General features: G+C 53.9%; 8 protein-coding genes across 8 annotated transcripts; 5 read left to right on the top strand and 3 right to left on the bottom strand.

The window, feature by feature from the left end:
- Positions 1-2,626: 2,626 nt before the first annotated feature.
- Aud_000873 (dicarboxylic amino acid permease agtA) lies at positions 2,627-4,544 on the top strand (the record flags this gene model as incomplete). Its single annotated transcript, XM_043286377.1, has 5 exons — positions 2,627-2,777; positions 2,832-2,889; positions 2,950-2,956; positions 3,008-3,168; positions 3,230-4,544. The coding sequence occupies 5 exons, from the start codon at positions 2,627-2,629 to the stop codon at positions 4,542-4,544; spliced, it is 1,692 nt and encodes a 563-aa protein (XP_043142312.1).
- Positions 4,545-4,850: 306 nt separating this feature from the next.
- Positions 4,851-6,696, bottom strand: Aud_000872 (M14 family metallopeptidase; the record flags this gene model as incomplete). Its single annotated transcript, XM_043286376.1, has 2 exons — positions 4,851-6,221; positions 6,289-6,696. The coding sequence occupies 2 exons, from the start codon at positions 6,694-6,696 to the stop codon at positions 4,851-4,853; spliced, it is 1,779 nt and encodes a 592-aa protein (XP_043142311.1).
- Positions 6,697-8,929: 2,233 nt separating this feature from the next.
- Aud_000871 (Arf family guanine nucleotide exchange factor SYT1) lies at positions 8,930-13,336 on the top strand (the record flags this gene model as incomplete). The annotated part of the gene is made up of 3 exons (XM_043286375.1): positions 8,930-9,365; positions 9,450-10,697; positions 10,752-13,336. The coding sequence occupies 3 exons, from the start codon at positions 8,930-8,932 to the stop codon at positions 13,334-13,336; spliced, it is 4,269 nt and encodes a 1,422-aa protein (XP_043142310.1).
- A 1,136-nt stretch (positions 13,337-14,472) lies between these two features.
- Positions 14,473-16,443, top strand: Aud_000870 (SET domain-containing protein; the record flags this gene model as incomplete). Its single annotated transcript, XM_043286374.1, has 2 exons — positions 14,473-14,545; positions 14,597-16,443. The coding sequence occupies 2 exons, from the start codon at positions 14,473-14,475 to the stop codon at positions 16,441-16,443; spliced, it is 1,920 nt and encodes a 639-aa protein (XP_043142309.1).
- A 368-nt stretch (positions 16,444-16,811) lies between these two features.
- On the top strand, positions 16,812-18,100 carry Aud_000869 (putative RING finger domain protein; the record flags this gene model as incomplete). The annotated part of the gene is made up of 3 exons (XM_043286373.1): positions 16,812-17,393; positions 17,446-17,704; positions 17,757-18,100. 3 exons carry the CDS (start codon positions 16,812-16,814, stop codon positions 18,098-18,100), a joined length of 1,185 nt encoding a protein of 394 aa, XP_043142308.1.
- A 189-nt stretch (positions 18,101-18,289) lies between these two features.
- Positions 18,290-19,303, bottom strand: Aud_000868 (DNA/RNA non-specific endonuclease; the record flags this gene model as incomplete). Its single annotated transcript, XM_043286372.1, has 1 exon — positions 18,290-19,303. The coding sequence occupies one exon, from the start codon at positions 19,301-19,303 to the stop codon at positions 18,290-18,292; it is 1,014 nt and encodes a 337-aa protein (XP_043142307.1).
- An 874-nt stretch (positions 19,304-20,177) lies between these two features.
- On the top strand, positions 20,178-21,752 carry Aud_000867 (Zn(2+) transporter ZRT3; the record flags this gene model as incomplete). The annotated part of the gene is made up of 3 exons (XM_043286371.1): positions 20,178-20,232; positions 20,282-20,412; positions 20,463-21,752. 3 exons carry the CDS (start codon positions 20,178-20,180, stop codon positions 21,750-21,752), a joined length of 1,476 nt encoding a protein of 491 aa, XP_043142306.1.
- A 476-nt stretch (positions 21,753-22,228) lies between these two features.
- Aud_000866 (splicing regulator NSRP1-like domain-containing protein) lies at positions 22,229-23,602 on the bottom strand (the record flags this gene model as incomplete). Its single annotated transcript, XM_043286370.1, has 1 exon — positions 22,229-23,602. The coding sequence occupies one exon, from the start codon at positions 23,600-23,602 to the stop codon at positions 22,229-22,231; it is 1,374 nt and encodes a 457-aa protein (XP_043142305.1).
- Between the last annotated feature and the right edge of the window lie 65 nt (positions 23,603-23,667).

Here is a 23,667-nt window from a genome sequence, read left to right as displayed (position 1 = left end):
TTGGATGGATGGGATTGGGACGTAGGTATGAGATGAAGCCTCGTTGATGATTGTCCTTGTGGGCTGTGATGGCGTCCTTTTCATGTGTCAACTGGCAAACTCGCGGGGTCGGATGATATCGTTATGTTGGTGCTGAGCAACTCGTAAGGTATCCATTCCTCCAACATGAAATTATCTCAAAGTCCTGGATGTCGGGTCCAACGAGTCCTTGAAACATACATAATTAGACAACTTCAAACTATGGTGAACCTCTTCTACAGCTGGTTTTCCCCAATGGAATCTACTCTTAGTAATCTGTGTATACGAGGCGACGAACTAGAGAGAAATTGCCTGAGCGTTGATCATTGAGAGAAATGATAAGACCAGCAGTATCATTGATCCACCATCAGCTTATCTATCCAGAGTGTGGTGTGTTCTCAATCCAAAGGGATCAGTCAAGGATCAGTCAATGTTCCGCAAGTCCTGTCTACACCGAAGCTCAGCCTAGCCCATTTCAATAATATAGCAGAATTTTCTTCTGCAATCAGCCACATGCGGCTCCCTGACAGCCTGGCCCAGGTTCTGGTCAACTGTGGTTACCGTACAACCACCGAGTTCTACCACGGACACGACCACGGAGGGCTCGGATGATGAGAAAATTTTTCCAACGGGCATCCCGTCCCTAGAGTCGTGGCAGGTATTAATCATCTCAACATCCAACAGTCAAGATAAGATTCCCCGCTTCAAGAGTCTGGGGAATTTTTATTACCTAAAAGCCGGCAGTGAGTGACATTGCATTACGTTACGGAATTGCTGGGCTGTATCCACTGTCCCTGAGCAGGGGGCACTCTCCGCAGTCTAGGCAAGACATGGAATTCTGAAGTTGGATGCCGAGACAATAGGCTGGATAACATCGCGATTTCACCGTGAATACTCCGATACGTGCTTGGACACGAAGGATCAGGGGTGCGAGACAGGAGCAGGAGAGTTTCTAGGCAGATATCGTATTCCGCTATGTGCCAAGGGTGCCGAGTCGGGGCTGACAAGGGACCGAAAGTACTTCGGAGTAAATAGGTAGTCTTCTAGAATACGGACCGGAACTGGAATTGGGGCAGTGCAAACGGCATCTGTATGTGGCTCTGCTTCGTGGTCCAAGTCTGAGCAGAGAGCTCACATACGGTACAGTCTTGCAGCTTGCGATAAGGTTGAGGAAATGACAGCGTCTGATTGGACAACATGGAACACACAGATAACACTACCTTACCTATGATAAGCAGTCTTGGCACTGGTTGATAGCCTTCTTCCTGAGGTGCCCAAGGCAATCCAGGCGATCCAGACAATCCAGACAATCCAGACAATCCAGACAATCCAGACACCTAATGGTCGATGGAACATGTCGGAATAGATGCAGTAATAACCTCGGTCAGGATCACTGGTACGCACGGAACTACAGCTGAAACCTCAAGTTAAGGTTCTTTTCCCTTTGATTACCCCAACTTGGCCTCGAATTCTCTAAAATCCCGCAAAGCTTGGGCGAAGTGTCTCGCAACTCAATAACTCACGTGGCTGATCCCTGGCTTATCACTGTGATAAAGCCAAGGCCGCCAAGAGTGGGCCTCGGGCAGAACGGGGCTCGGTCCATGGTCGCTTTGCTTCGGCGTTTGGAGAAAATAATACTCAGGACACACAGAGCACAGAGGTGGTTTTATTACGGATGGTTTGATAGTTATCATATGACTCTAGTTCTCTCTTTTCTTGGGGGAGTCTGTGGTCGAGTGAGATTCTTATAATCCCGTATGTCAGTGTGCAGCTGGCAATGTAACCTCAGAACGCCTCGACGGAATCAGCAGACAGCGCTGGTTAGTTACCGATTCGAAAGATCCCTTGACTAATACGAACCAAACAATCTTGAGCCTAATCACCGGAGAAATGCAAAAAGCGTCTTCCCCAGGTAATGAGGAGCTTGGATTAGGGGCGCCTCGTGTCTGGGCACTTTTGCCAAGCCAGTCCGCTTGTTCCTGGGCTTGCTGACGGGTCTTTTTTTGCCCCATGAGGCGCAGACAAGACCAAGAACCAGACAGGAAAAAAAATGATCATCCATCCGGACTTTTCCCTCTCGTTGCTGATTGGGCTGTGTGGCAACTATGCTGGAAACGCTAGGCTGAAGGTTGTACTATGAGTACACGGACAGCAAGGCTATCATCGTGCGTGAGGGGATTCTCCACGCGAGATGTCTCTCGGTAACTAGGAACTAATGCACTACTCCAAACCTAGAGATATTGACCTATCATCGGTCATTCTCATCCTGTCATATAATGAGATATATAATCATTAATTGGTCCTCTGTGGTCGCTTATCTTTTCTGGGGTTGCTTTCCAGAAGTCGAGGACGGCATCTTCTCTTTTTGGGTAGCCTCTATTCACCTGCCACTTTCCTCTTTTCCCTCCTCCTCCTCCTCTTCTCTTCTCTCCTCCTCTCTCCATCTGCATCTTTCTCTTCTTCTCCTTCTTCTTCATTCTTTCCTCCATCGTAATCGCATTCACTTGCATTCTCTCTTCCCCACAATCTTCCATCCCTTGGGGAATCAGTGAACTTCCCTCCACCAAAGTTCATCGGCCTCAATCTCACCCATAGCACACACACCGGGATGGGCTACAGAGATGAAGGCGTCTCTTCGGAGATGCCTGTCAAGTATGAAATGTCCAACGATGTCAAGGCTGCTGAGGAGGGTGTAATGGAGTCTCAACCCCATGTCGACCTTCATCGGGGTCTCAAGTCGCGTCACATCACCATGATTGGTAGGCCACCTATTGCGACCTGTAAATAATTCGCATTCAAGCTGACGTGGACAGCCATTGGTGGTGCCATTGGTACGGGTCTCATCATCGGAACTGGAGGTGCTCTTGCAAAGTAGGTTTCTCTTCCTCGCAGATGATTTTCGCTTGACATTGGCTGACATGATTTCCTCAGGGCTGGCGTACGTTGTCCTCATATGCGTGAACTCTACCGCAGCAACTAACTGTCGCAGCCCGGTTCTATCCTCATCTCCTACTCATTCGTCGGTTTCATCGTCTATCTGGTCATGTGTGGTCTTGGAGAAATGGCCACCTGGTTGCCCATGCCCTCCGGTTTCACTGGTTATGCTGCCCGTTTCTGTGACCCTGCTCTTGGATTCGCCATTGGTTGGACGTATGTCAATCTATCACTTATTTGCCAATCCTCGACTGTTGCGCTGACACTACCACTACAGGTATTGGTTCAAGTATATCATTGTCACACCGAACCAGTTAACCGCCGGCGCGTTGGTCATATCCTTCTGGATCGACACCGCACGAGTTAATGCAGGCGTGTGGATCACCGTCTTTCTGGTGCTGATCATCTCCATCAACTACTTTGGTATTCGGTTCTTTGGTGAATTCGAATTCTGGCTGTCCTCCTTCAAAGTAGTCGTCATTGTCGGTCTGATTCTGCTTTCCTTCATTCTGATGCTGGGCGGCGGCCCCGATCACGACCGCAGAGGCTTCCGCTACTGGAAGAATCCTGGTGCCTTCAACTGGTACATCGAGGATTCGGCCGCGGGCCGTTTCTATGCCTTCTGGGCGACCATGGTCTCGGCCACGTTCGCATACCTGGGTACCGAGCTGGTCGGTGTGACTGTCGGCGAGGCCGAGAACCCACGCAAGACGATCCCGCGCGCCATCAAACTCACCTTCTACCGGATCCTCTTCTTTTACGTGATCAGCGTTCTGCTCGTCGGCACCCTGGTCCCCTACAACTCCAAGAGCCTGGTCTTCGCGACCAAGAAAGCCAGCTCCGCAGCTGCCTCCCCCTTCGTCGTCGCCATCGAGCTGGCCGGCATCCGCACCCTCCCCCACATCCTCAACGCCTGCATCCTCCTCTTCGTCTTCTCCGCCGCTAACTCGGACCTCTACATTGCCACTCGTACCATTTACGGTCTCGCGCGCGAGGGCAAGGCGCCCGCCATCTTCGCCCGCACCGACCGCCGCGGCGTCCCCATCTACGCCCTCGCCATCTCCGCCTGCTTCGCCTGCCTCGCCTACATGAACGTCTCCAGCGACTCCAAGACCGTCTTCAAATACTTTGTGGATCTGGTCACCATCTTTGGCCTCCTCACCTGGATCTCCCTGCTCATCACCCACATCCATTTCGTGCGCGCCCGCAAAGCCCAGAACGTCCCCAACTCCGACCTCGTATACACGGCCCCCTTTGGCGCCGCAGGCTCCTACTTCGCCCTCGTCTTCTGCTGCCTCATCGCCCTCACAAAGAGCTACGACGTCTTCGTCCATAGCAAAACCTATGGCAACTTCAACTACAAGGGTTTCATCACCGCGTACCTTGGTATCCCCGTCTACCTGTGCCTCATCTTCGGGTACAAGCTCTTCACCCGCTGCAAGGGCGTCAAGCCCGAGGAGGCGGATCTGTGGTCGGGCAAGGACGAGATCGACCGCGAGGAGGCGGAGTTCCTGGCTCGCCAGGCGATGGAAGAACCAACCCATAAGCGTGGGAACTGGTTCTATCGGACATTTGTGTCGTGGTTGTTTTAGACCCAGTGTTTTTTTTGTTATTTTACCTTTTTGCGAATATGCGTTTTGGATGTTGTGATATGAGCCAGGGCGACCCTGCCTCGCAGTGCTATTATGAAATCATGACTCGCCGACATGTACATAAACATAACCATCAATGAATTACATGGATCTGTCAATTGAAGTGTGCCAGGGGTAGTGTCCTATGACAAGTACAATAATCATGATTCATTAGTGTCGTTGGTACATAACGACAATGCGAAGATATAAATATACGTAAAGTAGGATTTTACACGGTAGAAACAGATAGAAGAAAGAAGAGAAGACTTATCGCCGTCCAAACTCCGACCGCGCTTGCTCAACCCACTCCGTTTCCTCATCTTCGACGTCCGCTTGCAGCACTTGCTGCGTGGCTGACGCTGGCTTCTCGTCTCGAGATGCAGGAGTGTCTTCAGGCTCCGTGCGCTGCAGCTCCCCGTCCCAGTCCAGATCCACGGCATGTGCGAGATCGCCGACGAGGAATTTCCCAAACGTCAGAACGACATTGAAGATCTCCTTGCCGGTCGGCACGATGTACTCGGACGGCAGGAGGAAGCCGTAGCTCCCGCGATCGCGCAGTTTGATCTGGTAGGCGTAGTCCGTGTGCAGCTGGTGGTAGAACCAGTCCAGGGCGCTGCCGCCTGAGCTGCCGCCCGTGGGGAAGACGGCAGATTTCTTGGGCGGGCTATTACGGCCACGGCTCTGGTCGTCCGCGTCCGCTTCCGCGGTGACGGTGCCTTCGCAGGCGGAGGTGACGTCGTAGATTTCGTGGGTGGTCAGGCGGATGACCTTTGCCAGGCCCATGCCTAACTCTTCGAGGCTCTCGAGCGTGGGTGGAATGGACGAGCAGGAGAACGAGAAGGGGTAGAGGATCTGCTGGGAGTAGGAGTGGAGGTCGAGGAAGCCGACGATCTTGGCGTTGTTGGCTTGCGTCTCGTTAAGGGCCCACTGCGCCAGTTGGTGGGCTTCCATGCCTTCGAACGGTTCGGTGCCGGCGTAGTTCTCCGAGCAGGGGTTCGACCGGGTGCGCTCGCCGTCCCATTGGAACTCCCAGGCGCGGTCGAGGTCGATGCCGGGGCAGAAATGCAGGCTTGTGTTCTGGCGGTTCTTGCGCCATAGGCGATCGGATTCCCAGGTATAGACGTAGCCGTCTGGGTTCAGCGTGGGCACAAGGACCCAGTCGAAGTCCTCCAGGAGACGGGTCACTTCCTGCGATTTGCCGTATCGGGTGATGAGACTGTACGCGACATAGGTTACGGTCGAGGTGCTAATCCACTCTCGCGCATGGCTGCCGCCCACGACAACGATGGTCTTGCGCGGGTAGGGCTCGGCCGTCCGGCCGCGAGTCCCGAGTCGAAGGGCCGGGATTTCCCGCCCTTCGTAGGACACTCCGACATTGATCAACTGGACATGAGATGAGAACATCGACGCCATCAGCCGCATCCATGGGACGATAACTGACAGAGGCTGGTAGTCGCGGAAGAACAGATCTCCAAACTGAGTCGACTGTCGCACCGACGAGATGAAGCCAGGATGATCCTCAAGGCCAGTAGGACGTCGCGTCGGGTAAGTCGCGTATATCATTTCAGCAAGGTTATCAATAAGAGGAGTGTACGCGGTTCGAAGCGAATCAGGCAACAGGCCCAGTAGTGAGGGGATCTATCAATCAAACAATCGATAATGAGCGCAGGAGCAAAGACGTCGGCAGGCGTGGCCATATACGTACAACTTCTTGAGCTAATCGAATATCCACAAATTCAGATGTGGAAGCCCAGACATCCAGAAAGAGAACATCAGTCGCTTCAGCCAATGCCTCTGCCTCTTCGGCATTGCGGAGCTGGAAACGAAGGACGACATCGCTGCCATACCGAGTAAGCGATCGGGAGGGAGAGTGGCTGCGCGGGGAATCTTTAACGGAGCGATGATGGGAGGAATCTCTGGAAATGCCCCAGATGGTCTCTATGACCCAATCTCTGACTCGAATCCATGGTCGTCTGGAGTCAGTAGATCGGGATGATAACAACTGGATAGGTTCAATGGGCGGCGGAGGTGTGATACTGGAGCCTGCGGGGACGGCGGATACCAGGCCGAGTGAGGCGACCAAGAGGAGGAGAACAGATAGCAGGAGACGCATGTCTGTAGAAGAATAGAGACGACAATTATGCTGTCATTGTTTCTCTGCCGGATTGCTTGAATCCTAAAGGCGAAATTGAGGACGGATCAAGATGGAGGAGCGCCGATGTTGGGTGACTGGTTGACGCCTTTGAGATGCCTCAGGCAGAAGACGTTCCGAAATCAGCCATCTTGCCTGATTAGGAATGGTAAATTCACCCGGTTTGGGCAATATCAGGATTGTACGGGGTAATTCCGAGTCAGCATTAGAATATCCCGAATGAGCGTCTGAAAGTTTTGAGTACAGTAGATAGATTTGGTCAAACTGCAATTACTTATCTACTAGAATCTGCTACCTGTTCTGAAGAGCCTACCTCTGAAAGGCTGGTGTGGCGGCGGAGGCACTTAAGATTACCTACAGTGGGACACATTTACCTAAAGTCCTCCAATATTGTTCGCGTCCTTGTACAGGCAACTCTTTTTAGCCTTTTATGCCTCAGTGGAAGGAAACCTGCTCTCTAAGATGTAGATAAAGCTGACAGTTGACAGGTGATTCTGCCTCAGGCACCGTCAACCTACCCCACACTTGCAGCCCTCCACAGCCCCACTACTTTAGTCCCTTTTAGTCCCTTGTGAACAGGAGAGGCTCTGGTCTTTCTTGCCGTAAATATGCATAGCATTCGCTGAATGCCCTTGGTCACGTCTCGAGAGTGGTAGAGAGTTTTGTGGACTGATTGCAGAGTGCCCCTTCAACACAGTAGACAGGAGTCCCCACCGGAATTCTTCTGGTTTACTCCGTGACTATTCCGGGCTCTCCAGGCAGAACAATTCTGGACCGTATCACGTGATATGTAAAACGGAGAAACGCGTGTAAATGACGCAGTGCGTAAAGCAGCCGCGTATAGCTAGTCATGATGATGAAGTCGGTAAAGAGGCACGCCTCTTTCTTCCGTTTTCTTGGATAAAAGAGAGACTGGCATCATTATTAGCTCGAATGGAAATTTGAAAAATAATAACTGAGAACCCCCAATGCGTCAAACGTGCATAAATCCTGATGACGAAACAGTTCACAAAGCTGTGTACCTCTCTACACACAAGGCTCTATTGGTTATGAAACTCAAACCAGGACATGGAACCTGGATTTCAGAGACGGAACTTGTGGAAATGACAAGGTTAAGGACCCGAGGTTATGTAGTTTATCTGGAGTAGGTACAGGGACTATACAGCCCCGATCTAAGGTATGTAGGCTCATCTCAACGTAGTTACATACAGAGTACGGGTACGATTACGATCACAATTTATCGGATCCATGGGCATGATACGTCGTTCTCTTAATCTATAATATTTTAATGGACCTGATCATGATCAAAGATCGACGAATTAATATCCACTTTCTAAACACACGTGTTGGCCTATGTCTTCTGTCAGAGATCCATCATTTACTGTCAAGCAGGCCAGACCCAGACCCAGAGGCCATAATCCATAGACCATACGGACTGGACTAGGAGGTATCTCAGATCTCCCTCTCCCCATCACCGCCATCTTCATCATCACCACCATCATCTTCATTCCCTCTTTATCCGGTAAAGACGCTCAGATCTCTTCGTTTGTCATTTCTTCCCGCAAGGATCCCATTATCTAGCAGGTATTATCCAGCTCCTTGCCCCTCCTTTCTCCTACGTTCCAACCGTCTCCGGTTTGGGTTCCCTTTTTCGCCAATCGGTTTTCCCTTACTTGGCATCTCCAATGTTCTCCTCGGCCGCTCCTCTGCTTATGATCTACGCACTTTTCACTCCATCCTACTAGACGCCTGGCAATGTAAGGGTTGCATTTGCCAGCTCCGACTTTTATCTGCTTGTCGACTATTCGGGGTTCTTTTTGTCAATCGACTGTCTCTCTGTTCCCCCTTTCCCCTTTTCGAAACTTCTACGACCTCTCTCCTCCATTTCCGTCGACTTGCTCGATTCTCAGCTAGACGAATTTATTTCTTTTTCCCTTTTCTCTCTCTGCTACGAATTGTCCGCGATGTCAATCGGTCGTATTTCATGATCCCTACGCCGTTATATCCTCCGAAATCATCCATTACCGACCGGCTTCAAGAGTTTGGGTTGCCCCTTGAACTTCCTTTCCGAAATACAATCAGTCGCTGTGGATAAATCGCTCGATATCTATAAGGTTGTTGTCGGATGGGTCGCTTCAATCGGTTGCGCAGCAGGATCATCTAAGGACCCAACTCCCGTCGTCTAGTTTCAGCCATGCATTGGAAAGGGTTGCGACTCGGCGCCCTCGATAGCAATGACTCCAAGAGACGCAGTGTTGTCGAGCCTCAACCACTGTCTCGCCATAGCGAACAATTGCCTCGTCCTACCCTGTCGACAAGCAACCTTGCATCCAGGCACTCGGAGTCCGCCCCTCGTTCACCTCTCTTAGCGGGACCAGACCACGATGACGAAAATGACCACGACGATCACGAGACCGGAGACGACGATAATAAACACTTGTCGGAAGGGCCAGCGGACACTATTCGCTCAAGAAAGGGCAATGTGGGCGCAGCCTTGGTGCCGGATGATGCTTCTACCTGGCGCCGGAACCGGTTCAGTTTCATGAAACTCCGCCACGCGTCGGATCCCCAATTATCAAGGTCTTATGCCAAGGGTGAGGAGGGAACACCTCCCGTGCCTCCTTTACCGCGTGAGTATACATCCAAGCTACTACAGATTATATATACTGTCGATCTACGTGTGCTGACTTTTGGTCTCCGCCGCCTACCTCCAGCTCCCACCATTATCACTACCGCGCCCACCAGCAATGAACTGGATCAACCGGTTAAGAAGAAACCCAAGTTCAAAATCCTCTCCGGATCGAAAAAGGGCCCGTCCGACGGATTACCAATGCATGCTCCGCGACAGGGTCCAGGTACCAGGTCTCGCCATGGGGCCCAGGGCTCGAACGGTTCTCAGCCAGCCGATGCAACATTGTCCACGCCCAAGATGAGCGGGGAAGAACCAGGTCGTCTCTCGACTACGTCAATCCGCAGTGGTGGCCGTGAGCCCGGCAACGAGTCCCAACGTTCTTCCACCACCGACGCGCGGTTTTCAGAGTCCTCCCGCTCGGATCAGAGTTCCGGAGATCATGGACTATACCACACCCATTCCCCGAACGAGGGGAACTTAAGTGGAAGTAAACGTTTTCGCATGCCACGTTTGAAGCGAAATCGTGGTCCCCTATTCCCCTTGCCTCCTCGACCTACGGGCGGTCAACCCATGAATGGCCATGGACAGGACTCGCTATCCAGGGCCATGAGTTCTGATCCCTCATCCAGCTTTGAGCCGCCGGATGATAAGGATCAGGACCGCGTTTCTCCGCTCCCGTCGCCCTCTCGTTCGACTGTCGGTCTTGCCTCCCCGGCTTTCCCTCTGCGCAGAAAGGACTCGGCGAACTCCGCCAATTCCGCCCGGTCAGCTACTTCCACTCGAAGTGGACAACGAATCAGACTTCGACCAAGGTCATCAACGCTAGACTCGCTGGCTAATCTCCGGGATGCTGGGCAACCGTCACCCGCTCAATTCGCCTCGTCCGGTCGTACTTCGACTTCCACCAGTGGACGCAAAAGTTTCGGGGACATCTTCAGCATCTCACACCGACTGAGGCAGAATTCGGAACCCCCGGTTCTTCGCAGTGGTTCGCCCGGTGTGAGAGGCTCGGATACTCCTGTTCGCAAACTGTCCTACCCCGAACGCGAGGAGAATGACACGCCAGCAACGTATCTGACGCGGCTCGAAGAGAGCATACCCAAGAGCACGATCGCCGGCGTACTCTGTCAGTCGAATGAAGATTTTTACAAGACCGCATTGCGAAAGTATATGCGGAGATTCATCTTCTTTGGTGACCCTATCGATATGGCTATTCGAAAGCTTTTGATGGGCGCCGAGTTGCCCAAGGAGACCCAACAGATAGATCGCTTCCTGCAAAGTTTTGCCGATCGATATCATGAATGTAATCCTGGCATCTTTGCTTCTCCCGGTACGTTTCATCATTGTGCATCATGGGCCGCTTATACTGATTTTCTCTGTACAGACCAGGCATATTTCATTGCATTTTCCATCTTGATTCTGCATACCGATGTCTTTAACAAGAACAACAAGCGCAAGATGCAAAAGTCGGATTATGTTCGGAATACTCGTGGCGAAGGTGTATCTGATGACATTTTGGAATGCATTTACGAGAACATCGCTTACACGCCCTTTATCCACATCGAAGATACACCCTCTCACAGTCGTCAGCTTGGAAAGCCTCGACGGCCCTTGTTCAAGACCCCAAGTTCAGAGCATTTGTCTCGCGTATCAAGGGAACCGGTGGACCCGTACACATTGATCATGGACGGCAAGCTCGATTCATTACGGCCGAGTCTCAAGGATGTCATGAATTTGGAAGACACCTATCGATGTCACGGGACGGCCGGGCCACCTGACATCAACAGCCTCCATCAGGCCTTTTCGAAGACAGCTATTCTGCAGATCGTGTCGGCCCGATCGCGGCCGGATGCGTTCATGCCGGCTAGCATCCAGAACCCGGCGGAATCGAACCCTGGGCTGGTAGATATCAAAGTAGCCAAAGTCGGTCTGCTCTGGCGAAAAGACCCAAGGAAGAAGAGAGCCAGATCGCCATGGCAAGAATGGGGCGCCCTGCTTACCTTCTCGCAGTTGTACTTCTTTAGAGACGTCAATTGGATCAAATCGTTAATGTCCCAACATGAGTCTCATCAGACGAAGGGCGGCCGCCGGGCGGTTGTATTTAAACCACCTCTCACCGAGTTCAAACCCGACGGCATCATGTCCATGGATGATGCGGTTGCATTAGTGGATTCGGGCTACAAAAAGCATAAACACGCGTTCCTTTTCGTTCGCCATAATGCGCTGGAGGAGGTGTTTTTGGCCAATTCTGACGACGACATGAACGATTGGCTGGCAAAAATCAATTACGCTGCTGCCTTCCGAAGCACGGGGGTCCGCACCCAAGGCATGATAGCTACCAATTACGACGCTCAGCGCAACAGAATGAGTCGCAAACCCTCCGTAACATCGTACAATTCGCTCCGTTCCGCAGACAGGGAGCCTCCCTCTCCCAATCCCGATCCCGACGTGGCCGAGGAGTTGGTCACGGCTCGTAAGGAACTCATGCGACAGAAGATCCGCGAGACAAACGAGAAGCTCTTCGTGAACCAGAAGCAGCTGGACGACCTCCTGAGAAATGCGAGACACCTACAGGTTTTGACACCGGTTACCTCGAGGGCCAGGGAGCAGGTCATCATGGCAGCAGGGCGTATGGCGGCCAAGCTCAAGTGGGTGAGGCAGGACATCTGGCGTAACAAATGCTACCGGGAGATTCTCCTCCAGGATCTGGGCACCGAGGATGAAGAGGCCAAGTCCCTTGCGGACCAGAGGTTCCCTCCTCTACAGATACCCACCAGGAACACCTCCACTTCGGAGCCAGGAGCCTTGCCTCAGCCGCCTGCCAACGCAGTGCAGTCCCCAAGTCAGGCTACATCGCCGCAGTTGCCGTCCGACGAGCCTGGGTCCGTTCATAGGGTCCCGTCGTCCCAAATTGCTCCTAGTGATATTCGCAGACCAAGCATTCCGGTGTCGGTGACATCCTCAGACCTCACTGGCCGTGCCGGTAGACGTTTGTCTACGGAGATGGGTAAAGACCGCGCGAAGTCGTATTCGCCAGGTCCGCCAAACCGGCTTGAACGTGAGCCATCGGTGCTGAGCGCGGGCAGCAGGATAGATGTTGCCAGTCTAGGATCTCATGCCTCCAAATTGACCTCTCCGATCAGCATGGACGACGGCGAGGAGCGTATCCTCCGCGAGGCTGGTTTGTTAGAGGTGAACAGCTCCCCTCGCGGGACTAGGCAGACCGTCACAGCACATGAGACGGACGGTGAACACAGGAGAGATAGCGGGGAGTCTCGTCCAGGAGAGCAAATGAGCCGGATTCGTCGCAGCCTTCACCGCACACTCCGTGATTCCCACCACGGGCAACAAGGACCTAGTGCTCGGGGTAAAAAGCCGCGGGACTCGATGTCCAGCGAAGTGGTGCCCGAGGACGAGCAAGATACGAAGGAAGGCGAGAGTCTCTCCCGCAAGGCGCCGCTGTTCACTGTCCATGGGAAGAAGGCGTCTATTGTCACTTTTGGATCTGAGTGGCAAAATATGACTCCCGAAGAGCGCCTCAGGCTGCGCAAACCTACTCCGTCCGAGGAGCCCCGCGCCTCTGACCCTGCGATCCTGGGCGGCTGCGATTCGAGTGTCTCGGAACCGGTAAATCCAGAAATCTCCCAGTCATTGCGAAGCGGAAGTACCGCAACAAGAATCAGCGTTCTCGATCCGGTCGAGGGCGAAGGCTCCAAAGATGGGAATGCCACTTCGAACCTGGAGGACGGAAAGACCAAGAGCGATCCGGCCATTGATCTAAGCTCTCATCGTCCGGCCTCGGATGACGCTTCCCTGGCTGATTCGTCCACCGCGGCTTTCCCGGGGTCGTTGGTGGTGCCAAAAGATCAGCGGTCGTCGCCTTCGACATCGGCTGACGAGGGAGGCGTCGACGAAACTACAATCCAAAATCTGCAGTCGAGCCCACCTGAGCAAGCTGTACATGCATAAAGAGCGACCCGAAGACCAATCACTTTCCATTTACGACTTCATACCCAATACACCTCAGTTTTTCGATTCATTTGTTTGTGGCGTCGCCTTACGGCGTTGAAGGAATCATTTTTTAGCCAAAATATGCTTGACTTGTTCGCAGCGCTGCCTGACCAAGCATTGACATTCTCTCTTGCTCTCTCTCTTTCTCTCTCCTTTTATTGCTTTGAGCCGGCTTCATAGAGTTCACACAGGCTGTCCTCGCGCTATTATTTCCTTTCATATGCTTCGGTTGCAGCCCGGTAGGGCAACAGCGTCGGTTGGTCTGGTCTGTTTGCGTGGCTGTTGGTCTAGGGATTTTGTATGGGACGGCAGCATTTTGGCAGGTATCTGAAAATTCATAGCATGCCATCTCGAAGGAGATTGCAGTATACAGTTACAGTTGCTACTCTTGAGATGCAATAGTATAGTCGACTGCGGTCGATTCGATCAAGCCTACCTCTTTGATTCTCTAGAACCATATAGACAGAAGAATAGGAAATCCTTTATCTGGTCTATTCTATTGTTCATGTCATTCACGTATCTCCATACCTCCATCCCCGATGAACTGTTATGTGACTGACCCGCGTGCGGACCATGAGCACACCTTCACAGCAACCATGCTTCTCGGCGTCGTTCCCCCCTCGTTGTGATTTCTGTATGTTGTGTTCGTCTCTGGTCTTCTTCTTGCTCTTCATCCATCTATCTTCTACCCTCTAGTCTTTCATCTCATCTCATCTTTTGCATCTCGAGTTGATAGTCTGGCCAGGCTTACGGCAGTCGTTCTCTCCTGCCTAAGACTGATCCGGAAATAAAGACGAAAAATTGGATAACAGAACACAACAAGAAGAGAGACAGACAGTAAGGGCAAGCTCAAAGACTAGGTGGACTGAATTGTACTGATTATCTATCCGTGCAAAGATCACAGAGTATTCTCTATCTACCTTCTGTTTCGCTTGTCCGATTTTGGTCTTGGCTGGTGAGAGGAAGAGAGGGAAAACACGGTAAGGACTTTCTTTCATTTCATCATTTGAAATAAGACAGTTGTCTGTAAATTCTTGAGACGCTCATGGCTGACTAGTTACCTACTGTATAGTTACTTGCTGTTAGCTGGAAGGATGTCGTTAGGTCTTGCACAGTCACGTGAGGAGGTGCCCTGCAGGGTAACGGGTCTAAATCATTCTCGTGCTGGTGGGCACTCTACTCATGAACTCTTAAGCTGAATACTGATTTGGTGGCTAGGAGGTGAAGAGGTACAAGGACAGGCAGGGGTGCAGCACCGTCCGCTACTTGCGTTGCCTGCTCCTCCTCCGTCGCCGCCGGCGCGGTCTAGTCGTCGGCCAGTTCTCGTCCCAGTTGCCGGGGATCCAGATGAGATGCTTTACAGGCGCACCTATGAGAAAAAGACTCAGAGCAAATACATCGACGAGTCGATCGGCTATGGCCTGTTTGCCACCGGGCGCATCCCTGCCGGGGAGGTCGTTTTCGCGGAGAAAGTCGTCTGGCTTGCGGGCGCGGAGGTCCAGCGGTGGAATAACGCCCAGGCGGCCGATGACCTCGTTGCTGAGAAGGTTCGCGCAATGGACGAGGAGTGGCACCGGGGTTTCCTGGGTCTGCCGAATCCGCAGCCCAAGGGTTCGTCCGGGGGCGCGTATGCACAGATCTGGAAGAGGTACCATATGATTGCTTTGCAGCCGGAGAATGTAAATGTGATGGTGCTGGGGCTGAATCTGGCGTCTGTGAACCACTCGTGCATTCCGAATGCGTCTCTCTACTATACATTGCGGTATCCCAGGGATGAGAACGGGGAGGAGGATAAGAGCCTGCCGCCGAGGATTGGGCGGGCGGTGGTGCGTGCGTCCAGGGACATCAAGCCCGGCGAGGAGATCACCGTTGCTTACTTCTACGCGAAGGGGGAGTGCGGAGTACGCCAGTTGATGTCCAGTATGTACTGCAAGTTCTGGTGCGTGTGTCCGTTCTGCCGGGAGCCCGTCCGCGAGACGGAGAATGCCCTGGAGAAGCTCTACACTCTCGAGACCATCTTCGAGGACGCAGACACCCTGTATAAACGGCCGGCGGTGGTGTTCAAGAACGCCTACGAGCTGATTAAGCTGTACGAGCGGCTCAAGATGAGCGACGCGCGCGAGGTCCAGGTCTGGCTCTACTGCGCAATGATTGCGGGGTTCAACTGCGATCTCGGCCGGGCTATGCTCTTCTTGATCAAGGCACGGGGCTTGGTTCTAAGACTCCATGGCCCAAACGGTCACCTGTACGACAGGATCAGGGTCTATTGCCAGATGCCTCCCCTCATGCCGGGCTTCGGAGCTACCACCCGCGGTCGATCCGCCGTGAAACAGTGCTATTTCATGTTTGCAGACCAGAAGCACTCTGCAGACGTCTTGTTCATGCTCACAGCAAAGCCAGACGAGTACATCCGACTGCACCGCTACCGTCGTATTCCAGACAGCCTGGCAAAGCCGGGAGAGAGCAGATACCTCATCCGCTACGATGCGCAGGATGCGAGACGGAAGAAATTCGAGGACGAGGAGCCAGACCCTGTCGAGTTCATACCATGGTGGTATGATCCCGAGGTGAGGAAACAGATAATCGAGCAGAAAAAGGCAAAGGAGACGGAGAGAAAGGAGGAAGAGAGGAAGAAGGCAGTCAGGAAGAAGAAGAGGGAGGAACAACCGAGCAAGGAGCCTACGAGTACGAATCCAGACTGTATCGAGCCAGAAAAGGATTTCCTGGATGTCTGTCGCGAATTGGCGCGCGAATTCGAGGCTCACGACAAGGAGAAGCCAGAGAGGCAGCAGCGGGAATCCAGAGAGCAAGACAGGGAAGCTCTGCGACACCTACTGGGCGCAAAGAATGAACCAAAGAAGCGAGCGGACGAGGAAGACGAAGTGGAAAACAAACAGGAGCATGAGACGCTTGGCGGACCATGGACCCAGGTGCCTCCTCACGAGCACGAGCCAGTGCCGTCGCAACCCGCTGTGCGAGAGGTCGCATCAAGAAAGAGAGTGGTGCTCGAGACGCCTCCTGATCTGCTGGAGATAGAGAAATTTATTCCCGTTGACCTTTGGTGACTTCTGTGACTCCATTTCTCACAGGTTGGAGTATCAAGCAATTCTTGACGGAATCCAATAACGGAAAGCTGGAAATGGAGATGAAGGTGGAGTGACGGCGAGGAGAGGTGGGACGACGGATCAATGATTATGTCATGTCACGCTTTATCTTCATCTCCAGAGCTTCATTTCTTAAGTTCCCCAACTTTTCCCCTCAACCTTTAAATGCGTTTGGTCTTCAATCCAGCCAGATGTCGTTTCTTCTTGTCTGTGTATAACTAAACTACTTTCGAAATACACACTCTGTCTCATCGAGTCCCGCCCGTAACACCACTAACACCACTCTAACCTGACGATAAATGCGCCGATAAACACCCTCACAATCCAAAATGGCGCACTCCAAACGAAACACCTCTCTTCCCCATTTCACCTCGTACGAACGGGGCCTCCTCCGCTCAACCTGGGGCACCAAGCGCGGCGTCATCAGCCGCGACTCCTTCCTCCCCTTTGGCTCCTGTCGACTCTGCCTACAGCCAGCCCGAACACCCGTCGCCTGCGCGACGAACGGCGACCTCTTCTGTCGCGAATGCGCCATCAACGACCTCCTCGCCCAACGGCAGGAGATCAAACGGCTCGAGCGCGAACGCGAGGAGGCCCGGAAGCGCCTGGCCGAGGACGAAGAGCGAGCGCTCGAGGATGCGCGGCGGAGAGAACTTCGCGAGTTTGAGCTCGTGAGTATGGGGCTGGAGGCGGCGAAGAATGATCACGCGAAGGGGACCGCCGGCGGCGGCGGCGATAATCAACGGAAGCGCAAGGCGGAGGAGACGGAGGAGGCATTGGCGGCGTTCAAGGCGCGCGAGATTGAGATCGACGGGAAGCGGAAGAAGATCTTTGAGCTGGACGAAAAGGAGATGGCTCGGATTGCGCGGGAGGAACAGGAGCGGCTGAAGCGGGAGCTGAAGCGGGAGAAGGTGCTTTTTGCAGGGTCGGTTCTCTGGTGTACATTTTGGCTAACTGGTGCAGTCCGAGTCGAGCAAATCCGCGCTCCCCTCGTTCTGGGTCCCCTCGCTTACGCCATCGACCGATCCCAATGAAATCGCCGCTAACAAGGCCGTCAAGATGACACCCGTCTGTCCTGGGTCGACGGACGAGAACCGCCATGCCTATTCGCTAAAATCGTTGGTCGATGTGCATTTTACAGAGGAGAAGGCGGCGGACGGCACCGTCTCGCGGATCTGTCCCAGCTGCAAGAAGAACCTCAGTAACGGGCTCAAGGCGATGTGTATGTATCGTCCTGCTACAAGCGGTCGCGCTCAGTTCGGCTAACAGATTAGTGGCGAAACCGTGTGGTCATGTTATCTGCCAACCGTGCGTCACCAAGTTCATGACGCCGCATGATGTCCCCGATCCCCATGCCAGCAAGGAGGAACAGGAGCGGACGGCAAAGCTGCACGGTCTGATTCTGTGCTACGTGTGTGAGGCGGACATTACGCCGCGGGATCCCAAAGCCGAAGCGGAAGAGAATGGAACAGAAAAGGGGAACGGGAAGAAGTCGAAGAAGAAGGAGAAGGAGCAGGGGATTCGGCCGGGGTTGGTGCAGGTCAGCTCGGAGGGGACTGGGTTTGCAGGGGCTGGAGGGAATGTAGCGATGAAGGCCGGGGTTGCCTTTCAATGTTAAGACTTGGCGCATCCGGAGTTTGGGACTTGGGTATGTCCTTGTGAAAAAATGTATTCCAGTATCAGTGGACTAGACTAGATGGTCTATGAGATGACACGCCCAACAACGCCAGACAAAACGAGAACGAATATAGGTACACCCGAAAGAACATGGAGTAATTGTTTACATGAACACCCGGTCCGGTAGAGTCTAGGCCGCTCTCTTATTGGCGTTGTTGAATTCGCGCACAACGATATCGCACCTGATCTCCTGGCAGAGACGCTTGCGACGGCTAACATCCAGCTTGGAAGCAAACTCCAACCCGCTAGCCCGCTCCAACACCTCCAGCGGCACCTCGAACTCAGCCAGACGCTTGTCGTTGGGGATGCGGGCATTGGGGAGCACAAACGCACCCAGTGAGACCTTGCTGGCCGGGCTGGCCGTCCCGTCCTCGGCGTAGATGACCTTGTAGAAGTGCGTCGGCACAGCGACGTTGGGCGGGTTTCCAATCACTTCGTACGAGACACGCCACTTGCCGTCCGGGTCGCGATGGGGCAGGTACAACGGGCCTGTGACGATGCGGACAGAGGGGTACTTCTTGGTCAGATCGCGGCAGAACTCCTCAAAGTGCGCCCAGTAGTCGCGGTTGAAGCCCTCGCCCACCTGGGGACACATGTTGGTGAGCGCAAAGGTGCCGTCCATCGCGTCCTGGGACCATTTGGCGTCGGCAGCAGGCACCTGGTGGCCGCGGTCATAGCCGGAGCGGAAGTAGTCGGCCAGTTTGGCACGGAAGATGGCTGGGATGCTGGCGTCTTCGACGAAGGCGCTGTGTTTCCGGTCGGCGTTCTTCAGGGAGAGCGAGTACGGTGTGATGTGCTCGGCGACCCAGGCGGGATTGCGTGTGCGACGGTCGTAGGCGCCGGTCAAGGGCAGAGAGGTGATGGTATCGGCGATGGGACCGGGGAAGCCATACTGGTAGATACCGGCGGGATCGACGGGGGAGCCACCCGAGGGTTTGCTGGCCGGAGTCTTGGCCAGAGAGGGAGGAGGAATAGTCGCAGGAGGAGATACTGTAGCCGGTTGGGACGGAGGAGGGGGAGGAGGGAGCTGTTGTTGTTGTTGCGGCTGTTGAGGTCGAGAGGAAGATGAGTAAAGGAGAGCGGTGATACCAGCACCAGTAGCTGCACTGGCGGCAGCGATGGCCGCAATAGTAGCTTTCGACATGATGGATTTGAATTAAAGGAAGATATAAACAGATAAATGACCCGTTGGACCGAGTCAAGGAGGTAGAAAGAAGTCCGCAGTTGGGGCGGAATTAAGAGGGAGAAAAAGAAAATATTGCCGAAGAAAGCAAAGATGAAGCCAAAGTAGCAGCCAATCAGAGAGCACAGAGATTCTGGATCATCATCAACAACAACAACAGCAGCAGTAGGTATGGGTAGGGAGGAGATATCTAGGAGGGAGATATTGACAGGCAGCTACCTTGGCTATGTAGGAAGAAAATCAGTATGGATTCTGTAAAAGAGCATCTGGTCATCTGCTTGAATGTTCTACTGACATCTCCGAGTATTCTAGTTAGTAGGGGGAATATAACATAGGAACCCTGCACTTGGAGACGGTGGCTGTCCAGACCAAACAATAAGCCGGCCTATTGACAGATCGCTGCATAAATTAAAGTGATATCGGACATCTTACCACCTCCATCCATGTCCCATTAGATTCATGATGGTAATCCAAGCGTCCTTCCCCCTGCTAATATGGCGGTAACAATGCGGACCTTGGGAGAAAGCCGGCGGCGGTATTTATAATATGTCAGTGCCACCAGCATGCTGGACTCGAGGAATGCACTCTTGTTCCAAGGGGGATGATGATCAGCGACAAGATAGATCTATCTAATTGATTCTGTCGACAACACCATCTGAATATCTGTACGTCTGAGGCGAGACAAGAGAGAAAGGAAGTGGGGGTTCCTGCCGTTGTCCTTATTGTCCCTGATCTCGGATATTCTAGTGACATCACTTCACTGTCTTCCATCCGCCTTCTGCCATTCCACCATTGCTACTGCTACTGCTACTGCTCTCTCACACCCCTCGGCTCCATGGCGACCAATAGTGACCTCCGAGGATGGCTGATGAGCGGGGTCTCTGGCATAGGTGAGTTTTCCAAAACCAACTGCGATTATTCCAACCTAATTCATCAAAGCCTGCGTCCTTGGTTCGTCGCTCATCTGCATTGATGTTCTGCTGCGGCGATTCTCTCGCCGCAAGAGCTTCCGAATTGTCAACAGCAATGGCTTCTTATCAGCCTCTCTATGCCTGAGCGCCGGTGTTATGGTACCTTTGCTCTATTTGCCTCCTTTATGCCTGCAGGACTAATCCTATAGCTCTTCACCTCCCTCTATAGCATGCTCCCCACCTCGAAGGAATACCTCACTCGAGCTGGATTCTCTCCCCGCGCGGCGGCCTACACTCTAATCGGACTCTTCCTAGCTGGCGTGATTGTCATTCGACTTGTTTCTGCGCTCATCCACCAGCATATTCCCTCTCATGTCGTCGATTGCGCCCATACTCACCAACCAAACCAAGATCCCGAACGCGGCGATGTGGGACGGCAAGAGCAGCCGGCGTCCGCTCTGCGCCAGGCCAATGGCTATACCGAACGGACGCCTCTCCTGTTACAAACAAAGCCGCCTTCTCGCCAGTCCGTTCCGGGTGCCGTTGAGCGACCGGCGCTCGAATCTCTGCGGTCCCGTTTGACTCGCCGCATCAACCAGCTCATGGGCGGCGTCAAACCCTTCTGTGACAAAAACGGCCCGTGTTATGGTTTTTCGCAGACTTGCGGTCTGGAATGTTCCAAGATCCTCACTACTACGCAGATGACTAGCGTCGTCGAGGAGATTCCTCGGCCTCCCTTAACCACGCATCATAGCATTGGTGTCCAGCTGGACTCGGAAGGCGCAGGACCTGACGAAGGTGCTGGCCCAGGGTTGCTCGCTCGGTCGCATGATTCGGTGGAAGACTTCTCGGGACCATTGGATGCCGGTAACTCCCAGGAAAACCAAAGCAGCGCATCCTCCTCGCGGTCCGATCTTCAAGTCTATCCCCATAAATCCCCAGAGGACCAAAACGATTCGACCAAAGCTCCACGGGCCACAGCGTCGCAACACCACCACCACGTACCCCAGAATGCCTTCCTATCGATCGGACTCCAGACGTCGTTGGCTATTGCCCTCCACAAGCTCCCAGAGGGCTTCATCACATACGCTACCAATCACGCCAGCCCCACGCTCGGCATGGCCGTCTTTGTTGCCCTCTTCATTCACAACATCAGCGAAGGCTTCGCCATGGCCCTCCCGCTCTATCTCGCCCTCAACTCCCGTTGGAAAGCCATGTTCTGGTCCAGCTTACTTGGTGGAATCAGCCAGCCCGCCGGCGCTGGCATCGCCGCTCTTTGGATCTGGGGCGCCCAGAAAGCCGGCCACAACGACGAGACTACCGGTCCCTCTTGGGGTGTATATGGGGGCATGTTCGCTGCCACCGCCGGCATCATGACCTCGGTTGGCCTGCAGCTTTTCAGTGAAGGGCTTGGACTGACGCACCATCGTGGGTTTGGGGTCGGATTCGCGATCGCTGGGATGGGTTTAATGGGGCTGAGTTTTGCACTGACTGCGTGAGTATACTTTCGGCTTTACTAAGGTGTTGAGGTTCAACCTCTTTTCTTTCAAAGTAAATGTCTGTGTGCATTGTGCATGATTGCATCGGGCAGGTTGCATCAGTATAAATTGGTTATATGAAAATAGGGCCGGTATTGTTATTATTGTTGCGTTCCTTGACGACCGTCTGCATTACGAGTGACGACTTTTTTGTTTTCATTACTGGTTAGTATGTAGTATAGAGCATGTCTAAATACACATTCTAATCATGTGCATTTCTTGTGCGATGCTCTCCGCCCTATTCAAGTATATGTATCTGTCCATCGAGGATACGTTCTAAATGCCTTGGATGGTATTTCGGTAAATTTAGTACGTTATTTCTTCTCAAGTTTCAATATATCCTACATAGGAATCAAATGATATATCCAACGCCATAACATGCACTGCTAACTCCAAGGACCTGATCAAGGCGGATGCAAAGGAATAAACAAGCGAGGTCACGACCCCTTCTTGGCCGCCTCTTCTCGCTCCCTCTTTCTCGCCAGATACCGCTCCCTCGCGCTCGACACATCCGTTTCGGTCTTGCGAGTGCGGGTGCGCTCCGCGATCTCCCGCTGTCGTGCGGCCTCGGCCTCGGCCTCCTGTCGGGCCTTCTCCTCCAGCTGCTGCGCAACCATCTCTGTCTGGCGGGCGCGCTGGCTTGCACGGGCCGCGTGGTGCCCCGACTCGAAACGGGGTTTGTTGGCGGCCGCCCGAGCAGCAGCCGCAGCGGCGCTCGCTGAGGCAGACGGCTTGGGCTTCGGGGCGACGTTCAGCCCGGCGGACAGCAGCTGCCGCTTGTCGACGATCTGGCCCTCTTCGTTGATGGCGATATGCGCGCCCTTGGCGTTGAGCTCTGCCGCGATCTGGGCCTCCGTCTTTTCCTTGTTTGTTTCCGCTTCGGCGGCCGCTTCGTCGGCCGGGATCTCGCCCGCTTGCACCCGTCGCGCGGCCTCCTCCGCCGCCTTGACGACTTCCTCGTGCCGCTGCTCATCCCGCGAGAGCATGTCCCGGTAGAATCCAACCATGCCCGTCCCGCCGTTCTGCTTCCGCCGTTCCTCCTCCTGCCGCTCCCGCTCCGCTTCTTCCTGCTCGATCCGCCGCAGCTCCTCCTGCTGCGCCTTGTACGCGGACGTCACGAACTTCTCCTTCTCCGCAAACTCGTCGCCCTCCGCCTCACGCTCCTTGGCCAGCAGCCTGTCCCGCGCGCGCAGCTGGTCCCGCTTGCGGATCTCCGCGCTGCGCAGCAGCGAGGTCATGTACCGCGGCCCGTCGCTCTTGGCGTCCGGCGCGGCGGCTTTGGCTTTGTCGGATTTGGCGTGCAGGCTGTCATAGATGGCGTCGTAGGAGTAGATGGTGGGGTCGAGCTGCTGGGCGTCCTCGGCGTGTTTCTTGCTGCTGCGGAGGGCCGACAGGTCCGTGTACTCGGTGCGGGATGGGGCGCTGGGTTTGTTTTTCGCGGGGTTGAGCCCCAGAGGCATCGCTTGTGGTTCTTGCTCCTCCTCCTCGTCGGCGAAGAGGGAGCTCTTGCTTAGGGGTTTGATGTTGGGCTTGCCGGTTGAGGGGACTGCCGGCGGTTTTCGTTTGGCGGGCGGTTCTCTGGTTTGTCGGTCGTTGGGGGACGGTCTAGCTGGTTCTTCGAGTCCGCCGATTGTGGTTATCTCGACGGGGCCGTCGCCGTCGCCGTCGCCGGCATCGTTCTGGTTGTCGCCTTCGGAGTCCGAGTCGAAGATGGTCTTCTTGCGTTTTTGTGAACCTGGCGGTCCGAGTTTCGAGGTCGGGGGTTTCTTGCTGGGGAGGTTGAGCCCGTAAGACAGTTTTGGAGGGGCCATGGTGATACCAGACGAAGGCTGTAAGGCCTGTCCCCAATTCGCGCAGTAGGGTATGAGCAACCTAT

This window comes from Aspergillus udagawae (genome assembly GCF_001078395.1).
Source record: "Aspergillus udagawae IFM 46973 DNA, scaffold_1, whole genome shotgun sequence".
In the NCBI taxonomy this organism is placed as follows: domain Eukaryota; kingdom Fungi; phylum Ascomycota; class Eurotiomycetes; order Eurotiales; family Aspergillaceae; genus Aspergillus; species Aspergillus udagawae.
The sequence above is the reverse complement of the archived record's forward strand: the minus strand, read 5'-3'. Positions and strand labels throughout refer to the sequence as shown.